Source organism: Aplidium turbinatum, chromosome 5, assembly GCF_918807975.1.
Source record: "Aplidium turbinatum chromosome 5, kaAplTurb1.1, whole genome shotgun sequence".
Classification (NCBI taxonomy): Eukaryota; Metazoa; Chordata; class Ascidiacea; order Aplousobranchia; family Polyclinidae; genus Aplidium; species Aplidium turbinatum.
This window is the reverse complement of record NC_137476.1, coordinates 19,011,338-19,033,696: the sequence shown is the minus strand read 5'-3', so window position 1 is coordinate 19,033,696 and position 22,359 is coordinate 19,011,338. Positions and strand designations below refer to the sequence as shown.

General features: G+C 37.4%; 1 protein-coding gene across 2 annotated transcripts in view; it reads right to left on the bottom strand.

The window, feature by feature from the left end:
- The window catches only part of LOC145769873 (KICSTOR complex protein ITFG2-like), a 24,084-nt gene extending 1,725 nt beyond the window's left edge, over positions 1 to 22,359 (bottom strand). Inside the window, exons 1-9 of one of the 2 annotated variants that reach the window (XR_014289108.1) lie at positions 22,190 to 22,359; positions 18,240 to 18,391; positions 11,113 to 12,383; positions 10,343 to 10,520; positions 9,863 to 9,994; positions 9,326 to 9,473; positions 9,117 to 9,190; positions 2,364 to 2,514; positions 34 to 292 (exon numbers count right to left, since the gene is read on the bottom strand). Coding sequence is in view for 1 of the 2 variants with exons in the window: in XM_082581415.1 (XP_082437541.1) it covers positions 146 to 292; positions 2,364 to 2,514; positions 9,117 to 9,190; positions 9,326 to 9,473; positions 9,863 to 9,994; positions 10,343 to 10,520; positions 11,113 to 11,236 (954 nt within the window). In the remaining variant the exon portion in view is untranslated. Of the gene's footprint in view, positions 1 to 33; positions 293 to 2,363; positions 2,515 to 9,116; positions 9,191 to 9,325; positions 9,474 to 9,862; positions 9,995 to 10,342; positions 10,521 to 11,112; positions 12,384 to 18,239; positions 18,858 to 22,189 lie in introns of those variants that run through there. The other variant, XM_082581415.1, reaches the window with a different exon arrangement.

Sequence of the window (22,359 nt, the reverse complement as noted above, 5' to 3'; positions counted from 1 at the left end):
CCACTCATGTGTCATATGTGAGTCAACCATTACCTTTGAAACAATCAACATAAAAGTACCCATCTCCATTATCGCAGTCCGCAGGCAATAAATACATAAGCGAGCTCCAATACATTGCCTGTTCAAAATGCACAATTGCACATGCCTGGACATTATCTTGGAAGTGGTACCGCACCACGTTGTGGTCATGGTCCACGATGTACGTCATCCCGTCCCATGCGCACACGATTACTTCTTCGCGGCCGTCTCCGAGCACATCCAGCTTGTTCATGGCAAATAATTGATGATCAACCTTGGAGGAATATTTTTATGCTATTAGTAAATTGTATAGTGTATGACTGAACGGTACAAATGCTGTCGCGACACTCGCAAGGACATCGGTTCGATGCTGCTCCAGAGCACGGGGTTGTGTCTCAGCAACAAGACACTAAGAGTGCAAGAGTCACATCAAAATAACTGGAATCAGCTGACTCGAGCACTTCGCTGCTTCAACCCAGCAAACAAATCAGGCCTCTTGTGGTACCGGTATTGATTTAACAAGGAATGATTTGCTAAGACGCCAGCTGTCTCATTGTGTTGCACCTGTTACCGGTATGCCACTATTTGGAGACGCCAATTCGGAGATATTATAATTCGGAGTACGCCTTTTTCGGAAACTTCTAACATCCCACTGCGGCATTTGTTTATTCAAAAGAATTAGCTCATAATAGAGGTTAATCAAATAAAGCCTCTACGCAAAGTCGCAAAATGAGTCTCAGAGAAAAAAACAGTACTCAAACAGTGTTTCATATCCAATCCATATATATAATACTTACAAAAGATAATTCTACCTAGGACTGCAACATCAACTGTCTCGTTTACATGGGCTTTGCATGGGTATTGAAAAGTAAACAAAAAAAGAACGCCTACCTACATGATCCCTACAAATTTTCTAGATAAACAGAACCGTTGCTAGATTTTCAAGACACCACCGAATTGGTTTTCTGCGAAAAAGGCTGTCTCCGAATTGAGATGTCTCCCAATCGTATTCTCTGAAACAGGTCATTCCTAATCCTATCTGTGACTACTGATAGGTAGCCTAGTATAAAATTGTAATTTCATGATGTGGTCGAAATTGGTGCAAAATAAAAAGTGATCTTTATGACTTCGAATAATGTCACAAGCTGTTTTTACAGGTGTAAATAGGTGGCGCATTGGAGCGTTTTGCATGTGTTTAAATCGGTGATGACTAGGGATGGTTAAAAATATGTTTTAATCGTTTTTTTTTGTTTATTCATTTTTTTTTCTTTTTTTATACTATTTCCAATCGTTTTATACATTTTTTGAAGTAGCAACTGTTGTAATTTACTGTATCATAACAAAGAACTATAAAAGAAAGTGTTGAATTATAGCTGTTGCCTGTTGAATAACTTCTTATATTACTAGTTTGCTGCAGTTTTAACTAAGTTAGCTGTAAGTCCAGAAGTGTGGCCGCATGCTCAGCAAATGGTACCAAAAAACCACCCAACTTCAAGTGCTACCAATAATGAGATCATGAGGATGAGGACTGCTCGGTCCCAACTGGTGACCAACTGACCATGTTAACAGTCAACCTCCTTTGTTACTTGTCTTAATTTCTTTTTTTAGTTTATTTATTTATTTTATTCCTGTCATTTTTTTCATTGCATATAGCCTGCTATGAGCACTACATGAAATATTATGATGTTCTTTAAAGTCTAATTGGTGAATCCACTTCCACAGTCCAGTCGACTAATATAGGTTAACTTATCGATAAAAATGTAGACAGTACCACACTACATTAACAAATTTAAGTTCTTTCAATTTAAATTTAATAAACTTTAAACTTATCAATGTCTTGATTATTTCAGAACAACCATTTCAGAGAAGCAAAAGTACAAACGTTGTATAACATTTCATTTTTAGACAGATTGTTAGAGCAAAAAACAATTCGTTTTTTTGTAACAGCTTTTTTTTGAAAAAACGAGCACAAAAAAACGACCTCACATCTCTAGTGAGTAGTGATGACACAAAATTGTTTTGTTATTTTATTGAAATTTTAGTCACAATTGTAGAATACTAAAGTAAAATTAAGACACTGGTCAATGGTCATGGTGATGTAACATGAGTTTCTAGCTAATTATATATAGTAAAGCCTTAAAGTTGATGCTTGTTACACGACACCTGGGATTAGAAAAATACTTTTAAGAACACAACAATATCATCATAATTAAACTTGTTGTAAGTACATGAGCACAATTTTTTAAAGTTTTAACCTTGAAAATTTACATATATACACAGTATAAAAAAACGGATGCAGCGAAATGAATAGCCCAGCTCAAGAAATAAAACCAAAACTTACTTACCTGAACTGACCATAAAATCTTATTTTCTTCAATCAGCTTCAAAGTGCCATCTAGAGTGCACAATGCAAAGTATCCGGAGGTTTCAACGCCAGTTTTTGTAATATTTCCCAAAACTTTGCATAAAATATCAGGGTTTTGCAGCCTTGATAAACTGCAAAAAAGGTAGTGTAGGCTGTTCACAATGAGCACACTCTTGGAAAAGACACAGACGAGATTAATAAAAACACTTTTTTTGCCAAACTTGTGTAGACTACGTATAAAATTCTACATATAATATTTAAGTGACAACAAAGGTTTAAAATTTTTATATAATTTATAATCATTTTGCCCCAAACAATTCCATTCTTAGAAAAAAGTCTAAAATGCTAACAGCAAAAAGTAGGTTTTAATGCATTGAAGACAACAAAGCATGTCACAGACAACAAGACCATATTACCACAACATATGAATGTTCGATCCTAATAGTCCAGTCAAATTAACCAAAAAAACTGGAAAACCCGGAAAAAAATAGTACAAAGCTAAAATTTTGCCACAAGCATCAGTGCATGGTCTGAAACAAAATATCAAAAATCCGCAAAAATCCACCTTGGGCAAAAAAAGTTATGGAATTTTTAAAAAATCGAAATTTATAAAAAAAATTATCAAAAATGACTGAATGACAATATAGGCAAGTGATATATGAAATTGAAGCTAATGATGAGGCAAATACAATACGGATAAATTTAGGTCAAAATGAAGTTATTTCAACGAGTTATGGTCCTTTCAACATAAAAAGCCTATACATTAAACCAGGGGTTACCAAACTTTTTTCTCTGAGGGCCGGATTGTTGCGAGATTAACAACTGCGGGCCGGATGCAAATTGCGAAAAGATATACAACTATTTAGAATCTCCATTGACTTGAATTGAGTACAATAAATAACAAAGTCAGCGGTGGAATAGCAAAGTTGTGATGAAAATCGAAAGGTTGCTGGAAAAGTTATCCCCTGCTGCGATACACTACAGGGCATCGTGCTCTTGAAAAAACATTACATCTTTCCAAATTTGGCCTAGGCTGTCCCCATTTGTGGTGGCCTAATGATAAACAGCAACGTTAGTCCTTTACAAAAAATTTGGTAACTTTTTACCTTAACAGTTGTAGTGCAGCTGTTGTTTCCGCAGCACGTGGCGGGCCAGATGAAATCAGTTCGCAGGCCGGTTCGGCCCGCGGGCCGTAGTTTGGTGACCCCTGCATTAAACTAATAGGCCAGCAAATATTTTCGTCTTACACATTAAAGATATCAAATATATTTCTGTGTATTTCAACACGAGTAGTAGTGTTTTCGCATTCTTCTGATTCAAGTGAAAGAGGCTCAACATTTTTACACATTCCTGTGCAAAAGGTACAGGCTGAAACACACTTCAGTCCATTCCTCTTGCAGGAACATGCTGCATTGCACCCTTTCTTGCATTTACACCTAATAATGTTCAACAACTCTGGAGGTGCTGGTTCCATGTCCGTCATGATAGGAAAGTATTTTCCACATACAATCTTCCACCCCCAGTTTTCAGGATTGATGACCGTAGCAGGGATAGGATGCCTCCATTGCAAGACCTGTAGATGCACCCGCTGTGCATGATACTTGGCAGCACATTCTGTTGGCGGTAACTTCTCTGGACGAACACCAACAGTTGAAGATGCGACTGCAGACATGTAGCGATTGTATCGTAGCTCACAGAGTTTCTCGTCCTTACCACCATACATTAAGACAAACAACTTCTGACCTGCAGTTGAAATTTCTTCTACGTTAGCGTTTGTTGAATAGAAAAGCTGGCTTATTGATCTGATTTCCTCTTTACTTTTTAGATGTTTCAGGAGTGCCACTTTGCCATGTCCAAATGTAGCCGAGGTGGTGTCACAACCGCTCCATGCATGCAGAAATAAGATGTTTTTTACTATTTGTTGACCTATGCTTTCCGCAATGTCACGAATTCGGAACATCTGTAAACCAACCTTCGACTTTTTTGTTGCGTGTGAGAAAAAATATATATCATGTAGTATATCCTGCACATCCCAGTGGTGAATGAGCAATACAAGAATGTCAGTGTCATCTGAAACAACTACTGTGTTATGTCCGGCAGTAGAGAGTGTTAATGCTTGTTTCGCTATCATGGTGTCTGCATCATTATCACTTTGGTACACATCATGACCATCTTGTTCCAGACCTTTCATCAACATTGCTATGAACTGAGTCTTGTTTGAGTCATTTTTTAGAAAAGCCTGCTGGTTATCTGGAACGATGAGATGTTCTGCAATCTTTGTGTAAGCAGCTGTTCGTCCACCTTCTCTACAGCTGTGCTCGTGATCCTTCGTTGAAGCTGCGTATCCATCAAAGACAACAGTAGAACCCCCTCCATAATTATTTTTCATATATCCCACATACTGACTTACAACTTCCTTGTATGAAGAAGCTGCTTTCCAATAGACACGATGCAATAATGCGCCTCCATCTATAACAAATTTGGCATCTGTTATCTCGGAAAGCTCCACTGGTGGCACACCCTCTTTTAGAACGGAGGCAAGTGATGATTTCTTTCCTTTTCTCATCATGTCATCCTTGAACAGAGAAGTTGGTATAGGAGCTAACTCATAAGCAAAAAGGGACTTAATATTGTCAATCCTTTCAACTTGAATCAACAATCTGGAAAATAGCAGCATCGGATCTATGTGTATGGTGTCATCTGCAATTTTTGTTCCTTTTCGAAGATTCTCCAGAGTCATTACTTGGTCAGCTCGCTTAAAGGACATTTCCGTGTAAGACTTGTTGTCCATTTTCTTCTGCATCATGATTCCAACGTCTTCCACAATGTCGCAATTAATGCCGTCTTTCTCATCTGATGCTTGTGCAGATGACAAGGATCGTAGAGCCGGGTCAGTGGCATCGAATGGGTTGTGATTCTGTAACCACGTGATCATTTTGCTAATGTCTTCAGAATCACGTTTAATTCTGCTGACTCCCATTTCGGCGTGTTGTTCACTGGTGGCCACGTGCAGTTCAGTGAAATCGCTCATGGAATGATGGATTCCAGCACACCGGTGCATACTATAGATCCATAAAATCCTAACCGCTTCTGTAAATCCACGTCCCCGTGTCAGTCCACCTCGGCTTTTTAGGGTTCTCATCAAGATCTGTTCTATCGCAAGGTCTGTGGAGATGCCACACCAAAATTTGTCAGACCTTCTAACAGTATGATGTCCATGAGCTATGAATTGATTGTACAGCCATGGATGACTTTTAGGAAGATCGTGCATTAGTTGTAGATACAGTCGACTAGATTTGGCATAATTGCTGTGGCCTGTCGCTGCAAACAGATTTATCATTTGTGTAGTAGCTACAAGGTGCATGTTCCAGTCGCCAGTTCTTTCTGCTCTAATAAACAATTTCAAAACGGAAATGTACTGCAAATATTGCAACCACAGTTTAGCTGTGCGCGAAACATTTGACAAATATTGCTTGTAAAGTTCAATTCCATTTTGCAAGCGGTCGAATGACGTGCACAATGCACATAATAGCGTCATCAATGCTGATCGTACCCTCCATAAGTTTTTGCAAACATTCGTGTATGATTTCAATGTCCTCATATTTCAAAAATTGAGAAGTATTTTCTTGTTTCAAACACCGAGCAGCGGGGTCTTCATATAAATATGCCGTTTGTAAATTATTATCAGTATCTTTGACGCTTTGTGGAACAATCGCTTGTAGAAGTTGAGTCATTAAAGCAGATTCAACAAGTATGTACCCTCGAAGAGCTCTTGCAACTGCTCTTCCACTCATCATTTGAATGACTGAATTAGTGCCGTAGCATGTTTCCAAAAGTTCAGACAGACCTGATCCAGATAGACATCGGTTTGCCAACGCTACCCAAAAAACTCATTACTGTGTGGAAACCTCCAAGACGGCAAAGAATATTCATGTTTTTCGAAAGGACAATTTCAACTGCCTTTACCCACAATGGTTGGTCAAACGTGATACATGGTGTTATTATATTCAACTTCTTTGCTTGATCCTCGACAAATGATAATGTGGAATATATACACGTTCCATCGGTTGACTTAAGGTCAATGAGAGGTAGGAAGAGTGGTTCAGATTTATAAAAGTCACTCCCGGCTGACAAACTCTGCATGAATCCAGACCAACATGGTCTTCTTGGGGACAAATCATCGAACACAGCAATGGAGTGCCAAATATCTTCAGAGATCACTTTCCCTGTCAGTGTATACGGTATCTGAAGCTCCACTGCTGGTTTTATGACACAACTGGAAAGAGCAGGTTTCAAGCCGGCTTGGTAAAATTTAATAGGAATTCCTTTATTTACAGTAAGATCCTTAGATCCGACAGTCGTTAATCTTTTAATGGGTTTTTGGCTGGTCACACTGCCGGTACTATTTTTTGTGGGAGTTGAAATGACCATGACTCCCATTCCATGGAAGGAACCGCAGCCATCAATCGTAGCAAGATTATGGTCAACATTATCTGCCACCCACTGAGAGAAGCTTCCTGGAAATGCCTCAGGTAATAGCTGTTCAATGTTCTCACTTTGAACAACTGCTTGCTTGAAACGGTTAACTTCACTGTACGATACGGAGAATCCCAGTCTGAAGAGTTCGTCAATGAGCCACCTGGAGCCAAACATATGATCCGCCTCCACACCAAGTCCAAACAGTACAGGAGGTAAAAATGACCGTGGTTTTGCAGCTTTTATGATACACTGACCTATACTGATCTGTTGTTTGACATTAGGAACCAGGGCCTGCAGCGTAAGTAATAGCAGAGGTGGAAGTAGCTTCAAGCCCTTTTCAGTGTTCTGAATGTCATCATCACTTGGATACATGTCTGCATAATATGTGGTATTCTGAAGTTGTGCTCGAATTAATTTGGCAGCTGCTTTAACAATTCTTCTTGCACCATCTTCAATATTCTCCTTTTGCTCGGAATACCAGGAACGGTGCAAGATGTAATTGGCCATGTTGCGAAAACAAACAACATTTTCCTTTCCATCCAGCTCAGCAAAATAAATGTGATTACCGAAGTGTACTTCAAATTTTTGTTTGAGTCTTTTAACCGAATACACATTGGAGCTTCCCGCCAGTTCAATCATTTTGTCACGTAATTCTGCCAATGTGTATAGTTCTGAATCCCCATAATTTTCAAGCCAGTTACACAAAGCGTTGAAGTGCTCAACCATTACAACATCAGTTGGACGACCTGAAGGTGACTGAAAAGCTGCATCTGGTGATTTTCCACAAGAAAACTTCAACTGACAATTATTATGGTAAATGGCTTCTACTGCAACCAAATCTAAACAATCATGTAGGCGAATTTGAACTTCTGCTGCCCATGGGTCAGATCGCTTTTCACATGCTTCAAGGATTCTCTTTCGAAAAGGAATAGTTGTTACCTCATGAACTTGAGTGTTACGATCTGGATGCTTCCGATCGTAGTTAGCACTTTTTCCAAAGAAGCAATCACGCTTCCAATCAAAACCAGACGTATGCGATCGTCTCCATTTCTTGGAAGTTCCTCCTTCATCAGATGCAGTCATTCTTCTAATCCTTTTCCTGTCAGTGTAGTTTCGACGGCATTTATCATGCACAAGAACACCGGTTTCTATCTCTAATTCTTCGACCATTCTGTCATCACAGCGGAGATGAGCGAAATGTAACATGGTCCTTTTACCCTTATCTCCAACTTGCTGCCGTTTTCCATATTCTTGGCACTCTTCCTCAAATCCTTGAAAACAGATGATGCATTTCTCATTCTGCTTTATTGCGCCTGCCATATCACAGCCTGCATAAAAGAAAAGATTTCAAGTAGTGTATAGTTAGGCCTATATAATAACATTTTTGAGCACTCTCTATAAATTACGGCATAGGCCTACTTACAAGTTTTAACTGGTTTAAAAGCACAAGCACAACTTCAAGACGTGTGCTTTACAATAATTTTTTATACTGTAGGTGAAGTGGCTTTGGTCTAAAGATGTACCTTGTTGCGACAAGTGAAGCAGTAACTGCAGTGATTCTAAGACAAGACGATGATCCTGTAGCTTCTAGCGACGTAATCTTGGCAGTTCCAGTATACATTTAACAGATCAAACCTCAAATAGAATATTACTCAACTTACTCTTATTCAAAACAATCTTATTGAAAGAGAAACCTAGAATCAATGAAACAGGATTAGCAGTAAAAAATAGTGGATATGTCACATGCCTATGTTGCCATTCGGTCATTTTTGATAATTTTTTTTATAAATTTCCTTGTTTTTTCAAAATTGCCATAATTTGTTTTGCCCAAGGTGGATTTTTGCGGATTTTTGATATTTTGTTTCAGACCATGCACTGATGCTTGTGGCAAAATTTCAGCTTTGTACTATTTTTTTCTGGGTCAAAACCTAATTTGACTGGACTAAATCATGATAAATCCAGCTGAGGAACCATACGTTCGCAAGCATACAGCTAACAAGGTTTGCAGATGGCCTTATTCCGAAAGTTAAGAAAAACCAACCAGAAGATGTAAGCATAGCAATGTTTCTCTTTTGAAGTAGCCGACAATGTAAATGCTGAACTTTCATTAATTACAGAATCAAATGGATGCATTTATAAAGTCAACAAAATGTTTCCACAACCATAAATTTAATTCCACCAACAAGTGTAGATGGTACAACCAGTCGGTTTTACTTGTTCAGTAATTACATAAAGTGAAAGTCGATTCTCTTACCTTGATAATTGGGTGTAGTCAACATTGTCATAATCAGAAGAGTCATCTTCATCGCTTTTAATATCTTCATTTAGCTATAATAAAATAGTACATAAATCAAAATCAACAAGTGTGATAGCACTATCAAGTCGTAAGCAGCGACGGGTTGCAACTGTCATGATAGCAAACAATCGAAAATTATTATATTCAACAACAAAATTATGAATCACCATAAGAACAGCGTATGAACAGCCCGGCTGTGAAACTGTCAGCAACGGCCGCTGGCCTTCCTTACTGACATGGAGAGTTGCGTTTCCAGCGAGATGATGTAGCTTCCAGCGCTGTAGAAGATCAAACCCTTTATTCTTATCACTCCACCTTTAGAAAACAACAAACCTGTTACAAATGTGCCAGGCCAGGTGAATACTGAAAACAGTTGTGGGCCAAAGTCTTAAAGTTTTAATCAAGTATTTGATCTCCTTATTAACGTGGTTGAGAAGCTGTAGAATAGATAGAGCTACATGAGCAGAAGCTTTGACAAGAGAATATGAAGTTCAACAGAGCATATGATAACAATTAATAGAGGCAGAGAAGCCTATCAGAAGATAGAGACTCGACAGGCAAACAATTTGGTACCTCATCGAAAAATTGAAAAAAAAAATAATAAAATTTTAAATGTCATTACAGCTTGGTATTGTACAAGCAGTGAGTGATTTAATCAGTTCCATCTCAAGTTGGCAGCATCATACATACGACCAGTTGGCTACCTATATGCTGTTACAGCAGCGTCAGAATGGCAAACAACAAGTTCTAGTTTTCCATCATTGTCGATATCTCCAATTAGCACACTATCAATGTTTCCAATCAAAACTGACGATCTCAAGTTGTGAGTTGGCGCACTGAAAATAAATGCGGTACATTATTTAAAAATGTACAAGAGCATGGTCAATTTTACATGCTACCTCTGCATCTTTAATGAATGAGCGAATATGTTTGAACTTACAAAGCATGCAATATTTAAAGTTTAAATATGTTATGTTTTTTGCAAAGTTTTTTGTTGCCCTGTTTAACTTTTAAACGGTGTAACAAAAAAATGGCACAGTGTCGTTAAATGAAAAGCTACTTTAGAAATGTTTCAAGTTGTTTTCATACAATTAAGGTTTAAAGGCAAACGGCTTGTGTAAGCGGTGGTCAAGAATTTTTACGACAATATTAGTGCGAGAAAAGATGAAGACTGAAAGGTGTACCTTGATGTGTTTGAAAAAATATCAATTATAGAACAATGGCCATCCCTTGTAAAAACAAGTATAGAATCTCTTCTTTGATTGCAAATATCACCAACGCTCACACAGGAAACGTCACCCATTCCATTTAATTCCCACCACGGATTTAAGGACTGTCCTTTAAAGATTTGCACATACCCACCTTCAAAAACATGAAAAGTTTATTGTTACCCAACTGAAGTGTTTCCAAGACTTCCCCTCTTGGATCGCTAGAAACAAGTAAATAGTATTATATATATAAATAGTCTTTATGTTGTTCCGCTCACTATCTTGTCACATGACCACACTCCCGCATAGTTTATGACAGCTTGTTACCACCTTTTGTGTTTGTCCGTGAGTTGTTGGTTGTACGAAATGTACGCAGGTCAGTGCAGTTTTATTTTTCAGTCATTTATTATAATTAACATTTCACGAATATTTGTTTTTGTTTAGATGAATTAAGGTATTTTCCTGACGAGGGCAGAAAGTTTTGCCAAAAACGTTTGAAGTTATGTAGCTATTTTATTTTATGTATTATTTTTTGAATTATGCATTTCAATCTTATAAAGCTGTTAACCTGTTATCAATTATATGTCTGTGGTATTCAAAAAGTATCTCTCTACCAAAGCTATAAGTAAATATGTTAAGTCGTGTGCTAATAAAAATGTAAGTTAAGTAAAGATTTGATATCAAGTACAAAACATTTTTAACATTTGAAGAAGTTTTATCCACTGCAAGGAACATCTTAGGATCACCTGACGTAGCAACCAAAAGCTCATTGCAAGAATCATCGTCGATGTCTCCCAGTGCAATGCAGTTGTGCGTCACCTTTCCACGCAACTTAACTAACAGGTGATTAATAAAAGACACTGACCTCATGGCATATCTTAAAAATTAATTTGAACAAGATTTGAACGATCAAGGGTGCTTCTGTAAAACAACAGTATGTAATCTCAAAAGCACATTCATATTATTGTTATATATCAATCAATATTACATAGACATGATTACAAGAGGCAGTCAAAGTGCCAAATCCCCGGTAAAATTAAGTAGTCAACGTTGCAATTTAACGTTGTGAAAACACACTCTACGTTTAAACACCACTGTTACAAAATAAAATTTATATATATATGTGATAAGACAAACTAAAATCATTTGATGAAAACCAACTTCGAGAGTTGAACGTAATCGTCAGTGAAACGTAATCTTCATTTCTCAAAAATGTATTTCAATCTTCCAAAAGTGAACAATGAAAATGTACAGTTCTGAAAAGTATAGGCTTTTGTACTGTAGTGCATATTGCACAAATCGTTTCAACGACAAAGAACATTAGAACATGTATATAGTTCGTACTACAAACCAATAGACTTACTACAAACGTATTTAAATCATATCCATGTGTTGACTGATAAAAATTGGAATATTACACTGGTTGAATGCAAGAAACTTATGAAAACGTAAGCGCAAGAATCAGCCAGTTTGCTAAATACAGTAGATAGCTGTATTGTAGCACAAAAAAACACAAACTTGTATCATACAGTACCGGTACATATAGCAAACGTGAATGGGATACTGCGATTGAACATTTATGCTATTTTGTTTTATGATACAATACACAATGCAGAACAATTATTATTGTTCAATGCAATGAAGATCCCTGGCAAATAGCCTAATTTCAATCAACAACTTGAGATATCTAAAATCAGTGATTTAAAAATTATTGAATTTATAAAATGTAGTCTATCGCAATGAACAAGCAATATACGATACTCATCATAAAATCAACTAAAAAGTCTTTAGCAAGGCATTTGAAATTAACAAATAGTTTAATTCCGAGTTCTGTAATAACATGAAATAAGATTTGAAGTACAAAACTTGTGAAATTTTCCTGCAATACGTCAATCAAAGCGATTTCCTTTTTGATTGTGTTCCAAGTGTGCCACTTTTAAACCTTGAATCGAGTCCTGAAAGTTTGGGTTTATTTTCAATGATGCGGTGAAATCTTGGATGGCAGTTGTGTATCGCCCTGCAAATCAACCAGGTGTCAAATCTGCTTTATTTAACTTGTACAATATAAAAGCAAGTTGTGTTTTGCTGTCATGTTCCCAGAGCGGAATGGCCCGTTTCAGCGAGTTACCTATTCAGCGATTTTTTGAAAATCCAACGATTGAATATTATTCAATATTCAGAAATTGAATCAATGTAAATACGAACTTGTTAGGCTAATTGGGTTATTTGAATTGGGTTCAACTTGTACCTGGTGAGCAAAAGTTCCCTTTTGTACACGTTTTCAACGTCTGGCGACATTAAAACGATGTAATTGCCTTTACATTACATTTAAAAGTTGTAGTGACATCTAAAATTCAGCCCTCGAAATTAGCTTCCATCTACGACGGCAAAAACATTGCCGTCGCCAAATCAACAAACCTTGAATTGCGGCGGCAACTGCCGTATGCTTTAATCAAACGAAATTTCATGCACTTCATCGTGTCACACGGCGGTAGCCCAGAGTATTACGCAAGCTACTGTATTTTATGCGCTGACAATGCTCTTGTGAACTGTAAAAAGTTTGCAACCTTACAAATACTGGCTTAATTGTTATGCAAAAGTTACTCTTTCATCGAATAAATGGTTCTTTGGCAGTAAAGAAAAGTAATGCTTCCGATGATATGGCATCGCGTTCATGAAAGGGCAGTTTTGCGTCTTCAAGTATTTCAGTGACGACGCGACAACCTCATCCTCCGATGATTTCGACTCTGACTAGTTCTTTATCCAACAGACTTTGTGTTGCTCGCAGTATCCTAATTGTGCCGAAAATATGTGAGTGTATACGTAAATTGAGGCAATCTTCTCGCAGGGAGCTATTGATTTGTTACCAGTACCTGATTGAGCAATCAACGTTATTTTATGATAGTTCAACGTCGCTAGATGTCGAATTAATGTAAAACAAACATAAATTTCTTATTGGGCATTGTTGTTACGCATTATAATCCACTGGCAAAATTAAATCGATTTGTGCTGACTCGAACGTTGAACCAACCCAAAGTTAACTTACTTCCTCCCCCCCTGTGACTTATTTAACGCGAATCACCGTAACAGCGTGCGTATCGCGTTGTTCGCTTTATCGCTACTTTTGGTATTACTGTATTACATCACAACAAATCAAACAGTGCGGTCGTGATAGACTATTCGAATATTTTTTTTCTCTTCTTGTTTTACATGTTTTGGTACAATTTTTTCGGTACAAATTAATTGTTTTGGTACAAATAAACGTTCACAGCAATTGCCGAGGCAATTTCAACTTTTGCCGTTTGGCCTCGTCAGCGTTTTTGCGAAGTAAAAATATCCTAATTTCGAAGACTGCGTGAGTGCTCACAGCAAGTAAAATAGTCCGAGGTGAGGTCTTGGTGCGATGTTTCTGCTGATTAAACTCACGCTGCGAGTAAATCGAACAGGAAAAAATTTTGAACAATTTTTGTCCGAATTAAATGCTGATTTATTTTGCGACGGCATTTTTATTGCCGTAGCAGAATGGCCATTATGACGTTTGCGGCGGCATTTACCACGGCAATTGCCGTGTGCCGCCGCTAATTTCGAGGACTGAAAATTATTTGACTGTTTTGAGTTACAGCATCGTTTTGTGAAAAAGGTCGTTTTTATGTAAAATATATTTGAAATACGGTATCATATAAAATCAACACATAGCTTATTTAAAAAATGAATGACATGACGAATGGCATAAACATGACGCAAAGAAGGTGGATGTACTGTTGTACCTGAGAGTGTAGGTTGTACCTGAGAAACATTTACAAAAGCCATTCGATTTATTCAAAGAACCCAATTAGCGTAACAATTCGTATTTACATTGATTCAATGTCTGAATATTGAATATGTAATATTCAATCGTTGGATTTACAGAAGGCGTCAATGGATTTTCAAAAAATCGCCAAATAGGGAACTCGCCGAAAAAGGCTGTCGCCGAATAGGGAACTCGCCGAATAGCAACAGATGGCATACTAGTGAGTATTTGAAACTAAAGTTTTTGTATATTATACGCACTGGATTTAAGCTAAGGATTTGTTGCTTTTATCAATTCTACGTTTTGACATGAATACTTGTGCACACTAGGGTGCATCATCTGCCCTTTTTCGTTTAAATTTTGTTTTGCAGTTGTCAGAAGTGTTTCTTTTATCAAAGTAAACACACCTGTGAAGTTTTATGCGAAATGATTTGGATCTAGGGGTACCACATCGCGAATGAATTTTTGACATATAGACATCGAGCGAATAATGCAAAAAGCCTAGTTTTAGATGGCATGTCTGTGGTACACATATGTACAGTTAGTCCAAAAGCATTAAATCATTCGTTTTAGGGTTTTTCTCTCTAAACTGTAACATTCACTGTTTCGGTCACAAAACACCAATAAATGCACATGGTTTTGCCGAATTTGCAAAATTCTGTATTTTCCGAATTGAAATAACACAGTTAGAAAAGGCACAAGTTTCCTGCTCAACTAAATATGCAGTATCCATTGAACGTTGTTGTTCATTTCCTTCTTCCGTAAATTCGGACACTGCCGATAGCTGCCTTCAACAGTCTGCAGAACAGTTTGGAATCTCTGTTTAGACTTTGACGATGAAAGATAGTCGCATCCAAGCTTGACGCCCCGTTCAGCTGCATCCTGCCTTACAGCTGTGCAGCAAGCTGCATATGGAGGACAACTGTCTCACTGAAGAACATCTTCATCCATGAAACTTGTACAATGGCCAAGCTTTATTGCTGCAAAAAGGAACCAGGAATCTTCATTGATTAGATCAGCCAACTTGGTGGCTGGCAACACTGGAATCAACCTTGGTTTTCCAATACCTTCTACAAATCTTTTTAATGGCTATCTGAAACTTTTCATTTTCTTTAGTATTGCTCTTGACATTGCTGCTTTCTCAGTTGGCAGTGTCTTGGTGTTGAAAAGGGCAAAGGGAGCAAGTTCCCCAGACAAGTACCATGTGTGTAGCATGAATTCCTTGAGCGCTACCTCTGCTACCAGCTTGTCTTCTTCTTTGTTGAGTGTAAGACTTCAATGGTGTAAGACTTCATTGGTGTATTGGTGTAAGACTTTGACTGGTGTAAGACTTCAATAAAGCGCAAGTCGTTTGTTGGTGCATTGACTTGGCACAGTGCTAAAAACCAGTACCAGCCATAGCATGACAAGATAAATTTGACAAGACGTTTAAACTTTGCAATTTGAATGTAATACACCATTTGCACGTCTGTCTGATAGAAAGCAAAGGGATAAGTGTTCAACCATGTTAGAGTCGGTGTTTTTGTAACAGCAAAGTACTGGATGCACGGTTGCTTGGGCGTGTATCCAGTAAAAGCCCAGGATTTCATTTTGCACATGAAAGGAATAATGCTCTGAAAAGTCCATTTCAATCAAAACTTCACCTTCTTACAAATTTTCTTTTCTGGACTTGTAATAATTTGATTGTGCTTTGGACACATAACTATGTGGAAGAAGTTAGACCAGCTTCTCAATCAAGGTTTCTATGAAATCTGAAACACTCGTGATCATCGTAACAATTTCTGCTCTATCAACTGTCGTCCACTGTTTAAAAGTGATGTCTTCATCATGATCCTCAAACAGCGAGTAAAGGTGGCTTCTCAAAACTTCTGAAGATGGACATTGGTCACACTTGCAAAACATGCATTCTCTTGAGGTAATACCACAGACCATTAAAGAAAGCAAGTCTGTAATATTCTGCCACGTTTCCCGCCTCTATCAGTAAGTTCTTGGGATTCTCATGAATTAGACAAACACAAACTGGATGGGTTCTGGAAGCTCCTGTCAATACGCACCATTTTGGCCTTAATGTGCAAAATTTTGACAAACCAATCTTCCTATCTGGTTGTCTCTTTTTAAACTCCTAATAAAACTCATTTAGTGTCACCAAAACCAATCTTTTTTGTCGATAGCATTTTTTGCCCACAGACACTTTATCCTTTTGACCTGGAAGCAACCTATACTGAATTCATCATCTTCATAGAACTTCAACACAGAATCAATAATCTCTTGAGGAAAAGCCCTTTGTTGACGTGGTTGAGGTTTTGGAAGATTGGTTTTGGTGACACTAAATGAGTTGTATCAGGAGTTTAAAAAGAGACAACTAGATATGAAGATCGGTTTGTCAAAATTTTGCACATTAAGGCCAAAATGGTGCGTTTTGGCAGGAGCTTCTGGAACCCATACAGTTTTTGTTTGTTTAATTCATGAGAATCCCAATGTAACGTTGTATAAGACGTTGTAACCGGTCACGGAATTGGTTTTAACGTCAGCCCTCAGTCAGTTGTTTAAACTGTGCTACCCATCTTTCCTTCACTTTCAAAAATACATGGTTCACTTACTGCAGCAAACTACCTCATTTCTTCTCAAATATCCCACTTCATATTTGGAAGCTAAAAAGCGAAGAAGATTACCTTTCATTTAAGCCAAGTTGCAGAAAAATCGAAGTAGAGCGTTTTTTGCTATAAGCGATCAAAGTTTCGTCATGCATGACTGATCACTAATAGTCATGTGTGAAACTATCCACTTGGTGGCCTGTAGTGATATAAAAACAAACAAAAAATATATCTTTTCAGAATCTCCTTACTTTGGATAACTCATATGCATTGGAATTTTCAAGTTACCATTTGAAACACCTTCATAATAGGTCAAACAAAATTTGCAGCTAATTTTTACGCATGAGCGATTACAAAAAGGGCCAAATTTCAAACGCCGATATCTCAAAAAGTACTGGACCCATTTTGGTAAAATTGGTATTACTTTTCTCAGAATTGCACGCAGATTCTACATATGAAATTTCATAGAAATCTGCGACATATGCTTCCACAACCGTACCAGTAGCCATGAAATGACCCCAAAATAACAAAAAATGACATAACTTAATCCAATTGTGGTACCCCTAGATGTTAATGAATTCTTTTGAAAAGTTGCACATCTTCAACAATCATAAAAAGGAACATTTTAATCCACTGCAGAAAACCAAACAAAAAAATGAGGGGCAGATGATGCACCCTAGTGCACACCCACTGTCTAAGCATCAGATGGATACTTGAATACTGAAAAGCTTGGGTGCTCATCAGGACAATTATCGTTTCTAGCACTGGTTGCAACGTTCATCTGATGAAAGTGAAAGTAAAGTTCAACTTTCAACAACAAACAGATTGATTTATTGCTTCACTGACGTTTTGCGCACCATGACAATGCGCATCCTCAGAGCAAATAACATGCAAAATAAAATTTACAAAGTTATATAATATATATACTGCAGTGCGGTTAAAGACAAGAAAAAATGAAACACATATTATTTTAAAGTTAGGCCAAAAATGTGTGAGCGGATACTTTCCACGTTAAATTAGATAAAAGCTTCCAACATTAAACATAAATTCAAAGCAGTGGTTGATGTCGCAAGTCTGTTTTCATCTTGTTAAAAATAAGGCCAGTGAGGGGCTTACCACTCGACAACCATTTCTAGCAACTTGGTGAGCATTGTGAACTTTTTCGTTCTATCCTGAGATTTCTAATTTGTATATATGTTTAACAAGCTACCGGTATGATAAATAACATTAACCTATGATGCGATGTGTTGGTGCAATGAGATGCTGTTCGCTGGGAGTATGAAGATTACTGAGAAACTGTTGAAAAGTAATGGAAGTGATGTTCAAAACAAAACTAATTTTTATTTCAACACAAACCCCTTCATGTTAGATTGGGTTATGACATCCAAACAGTTTTGTTCAATCACAATATCTCATTCTTGTATTGTGATATTATCTTACTTCCAGTTGTAGGCTAGATTTGCCTGGTTTTATGGATGAAAAAGATTACCTAATCGATAATGAATAAGTCCTCTATTATATAATATTGCTTCCATTCCATCAGCATGAAGTAATGCCTCATTGTAATCTTCAATCGCTTCGCTGAAATCTACACGGAGATATTTGATTTGACCACGATTGTTGTAAGCTTCTGCTAAACATCTACAGAAAATCAGCATTAAAAAGTTTGAAAACTAAAACCCAGTGGTACACTGGTGGTTAGGGGGCAATGAATTTACAATTTTGCTTTGATGAAGACTTAGTGCATTGTTACTACAGTAGAACTTGCATAACTCGTCACCCCAGGGGGAACAGAAAAAGTGACGACTTAAGCGAACTGACGACCAATGCAAACAGCTAAATTTTGCCATTGTTTCGCTTCGTATTAATTTCATGGTGCTCCGCGACCTAATTAAATGCGATAGTGGTAAAGTGAGACAAAGAGGAAAGGGAGAAAAGAATTTAATCTTCGACATCCTGCATTGCTGCAACTTTTGTTTACGGTACACGAAACAGTATATTGTCGCAAATGAACCACGCACGTGCGCGCACACCCACAATCGACCAGACCAACATACTCCATGCATGTGCGTCTGGCCCGATAGAGTGTGTGCGTGCACACGTCTTAGCGCAGTAATTTCTTCTCGAAAGAGTCTGTAAATGCCACGTCAGCATTTGGGTGGATGACAACTTAAACGAATTTTACGTCCCAGGGGAAGAAAACAACTTGACGACATAATCGAATTGACGAATTATGCGATGACCACTTAACTGAACTTGATTGTGTACAAAAGATAGGCTTTCTGCCGGGACCTGGCAATCATTGACGACTTAGGCAAACTGACGAGTTTTCCGAAGACGAGTTATCCCAGTTCTACTGTACCATGGGTAAAATAAACGTCTGGCCAAATTTTGCATTAAAAATAAGCTTCCCTACTGACTTTTTATGTCAATTTTTTGTCCCTGCCTCGAGTAACCCGGAATGGCCCGTTTCGGTGAGTCCGATCCCCTAACGTGGGATTTTTTCAATTTTTTTTATATTATCGGGTACCGTAGCCTAATTATCATTGCCGTTTTAGGGTTAGGGGTTCGAGGTTAGGAACTCATCGAATCGGACTCACCGAATAGTAGCAGACCCCGAGTAACCACCCCTTGCCTTGTAACCTGCCACCTCTGCAGTGTGCAAGCTTTAGTCATGATCTAATTTCTCTCTCCACTGACTGAGTGTGGAAAAATGAAAACGAGAGGCAAAGCCTCAAGTGTCAATTTGCTTGGTGCATGCAAATACCATGTACAACAATGCGATCACTGTGTTAAATGTGTGACAAAAATGCTCTATACTTGTGGGTAGGCTACTAAATATAACCATCAAGATATTTGCATATAATATAGTCCAGAAGCAATAGTAAAAGATGAAAAATATTTCTAGTTTCCAGAAATTATTAAGTGCATGTAAAGCTAAGTTTAATATATTGGTCAAATATATCATATATAATAACTTTTTAGTTTGTGAGAAAGATTTCTAGTTTCATCAAATTATTAACTGCAAGTAAAATTAAGTTTAATTTATTGGTTAAATAACTTTCTTAGTTAATTTTTGTTGAGTTTGACGTGATAGTATATATATGTAATTCTTCTATTTTTTTGCAAAAGAAACAAACTTTGTGATCAATAAATTGCTGATACAATGTAATTAATCACGAAAACAGCCAAAATAGGCATGCTTCTGACGTCAGCAATATCCCGAGTACCAACTTGGTTGTGGGGATGATCTTGAAAAGATACCTTGGTTCTCTGCAAGTAAGAATTTATTGCAAGGAAAGAAACGAGCAACCCGATCGAAAATGTTGCAGCCAAATAATGCCTTGATTACAAATAGAATGAATTGAACCGATTCAACACATAAAAATGAAACTATACCCACAACTAAACTGACACCGAACTTCCAAGAAAAGAATCCAATGTGAACTGACTAAAACAACCCATCACCCAATTGACTGACAAAAACCATACTGACGTTTGTTTAACACTAAGCGGTTGATTTAAAGGAAGCTCAGTGTGATCACAATGCTTCAAGCAGTGCAGCATGTGGCAGATGCACAACGCTGAAACGTAAAACTACGTATATAACTATATAAATCAAATATAGTTATTACTATCTGAAGCCTTTACAAATTGTTTCACCTAACAGATCATCAGAAGGAAAGGCTTCAGATAGTAATAACTATATTTGATTTAATTTGCTCTGCTTTGCTTTTTTGCTTAGCATTGAGCACTTTTTTGTAGTATTGATAGTTTTCATTGTTTTATATAACTATATATGTATATCGAACCCTAGGCTAATAAGTGGTACAAATTCTAAGGAAACGCTCAAATTCTAGCCAGCATTTCAAATTCCTAACAAACACAGATTTCACAACGGCAATTAGATGCAAGGAAACAAAGAAATGCCGGAGGGTGCAAGCGCAACAGTTGACATTTTGGACAACAATCATAAATACGGCACATGTTTCTGGATCAACTATGTAAGTGTTCATGACCATGATTATTGAACAAGGCATTTAACAGTATAGGCTATCAAAAAATGAGTGCGTTTGCTTCTTCTAGCTGCCTGCTGTGGTCATGTGTAGGCTATGACATGTCACATGTAGTATATATGTGATTTACACTTTGCTGATTTGCTTCATGGTTGGTTTTGAATCTCTATCCTCAGACTGACAAAGTCTCTGATAGGTTATTCCAGGCAGTTTCACATACTTGTCAAAGAAGAGAGAGAGAAGTTCTTTTATTTGCATCAACAGCACATGTGGAAAAAACAATACAAGATTACAATGTGAACTAGGTTGTTTTAATGTTTGCTGACGATGATGGGAGTGGCAGAAGGACCGAACTGGTCATCAAGTCTGCAAGCTTTAAACCAAAAAACCATTGATGCAAGGACAGTCATCGCGTTTGACGGAGTGAAGGTTTCGATAGTCGTTGAAGTGCTGTTGCCAGGGAATTATTCCCATATTCCATGTACTTAGTGCAGCTGAATGGAGAGCAGTCCTTAAATATATGTATTGCTCAAGCACCCACACCAAAAACCAAACTAGCACCGCTTGATCTTGAGTCAGGCTCTTAACCACTGAGCTAATGAGGCAGAAAAAATAGACTCAATAAGACACAAAAAATAAGACTATTATTTCTTAACAACACGAAATAAAATGATTACCGGTGCTATTATTAAGCATAAAATTGTACCACAAAACTTTCAATATATCCTTGGTACATTCATGCAAATATGTCGGTGCAGCGGTCAAGAAGTTATCAGGGTTGCCAAACATTTGATTAAGTTTTTTTTGGAAAAGTTATGCTATTGTATTAATTATGCTAATGGTGATGGCATTACACATTATATATATTTCTTAATGGGTATCTGTTTAACGTGATACTATGCAATATTGCATATTTGTCAACATTCTAGTGAAACCTTTCAGCTGACTCAAATTGCTTTCATTGAAGCAACTACTGTAAACTGATGTTTCATTTTTATCAACTTTGTACCACATTGGATCTGTTTGCTTTCTTCATGCCTGGTCGCACAATCAGCACGGGGACAGGGATACCTCACTGCTCACAATCACGCTTCTTTCATGTTTAATTTACTTTTTTTCAACATAGCTGAAAGTGGCTGCTTGAGTCAAAGACTTCCCAGCCGTTTGTTGCAATATCCAAGCATTCTAGAGAACAGTTTATTTTATATATATATATATATATATACAATATAATATTGCTTTGTAAAATGATTTTTCTGAATATGTACTTTTTTCTCGGAACAAAATAAACCAATCAATCATTTTTAACCTTTATTTTGTTATTTCTGGTCTGGCAGTAATTTCTGGACCGCAGTAACTCCTGGACTATTACACCAGTTATGGACTGGATGTATTTCCTACTTTGACATAGGCTGTACTGTACCTTTTTATTTTCCCATCACTCTCGAGGTCTTTACATTTTTCTATCAAGAAAGTATATTCAGCTTCAGCTTTTTGATAAAGTTTCTGGCTGAAACTTTGATTAGCCTTCAAAAGAAGTTCAGAAATAAAATTCATAGATATATATTAAAAGTAGTCTATGGTACTTCGCTA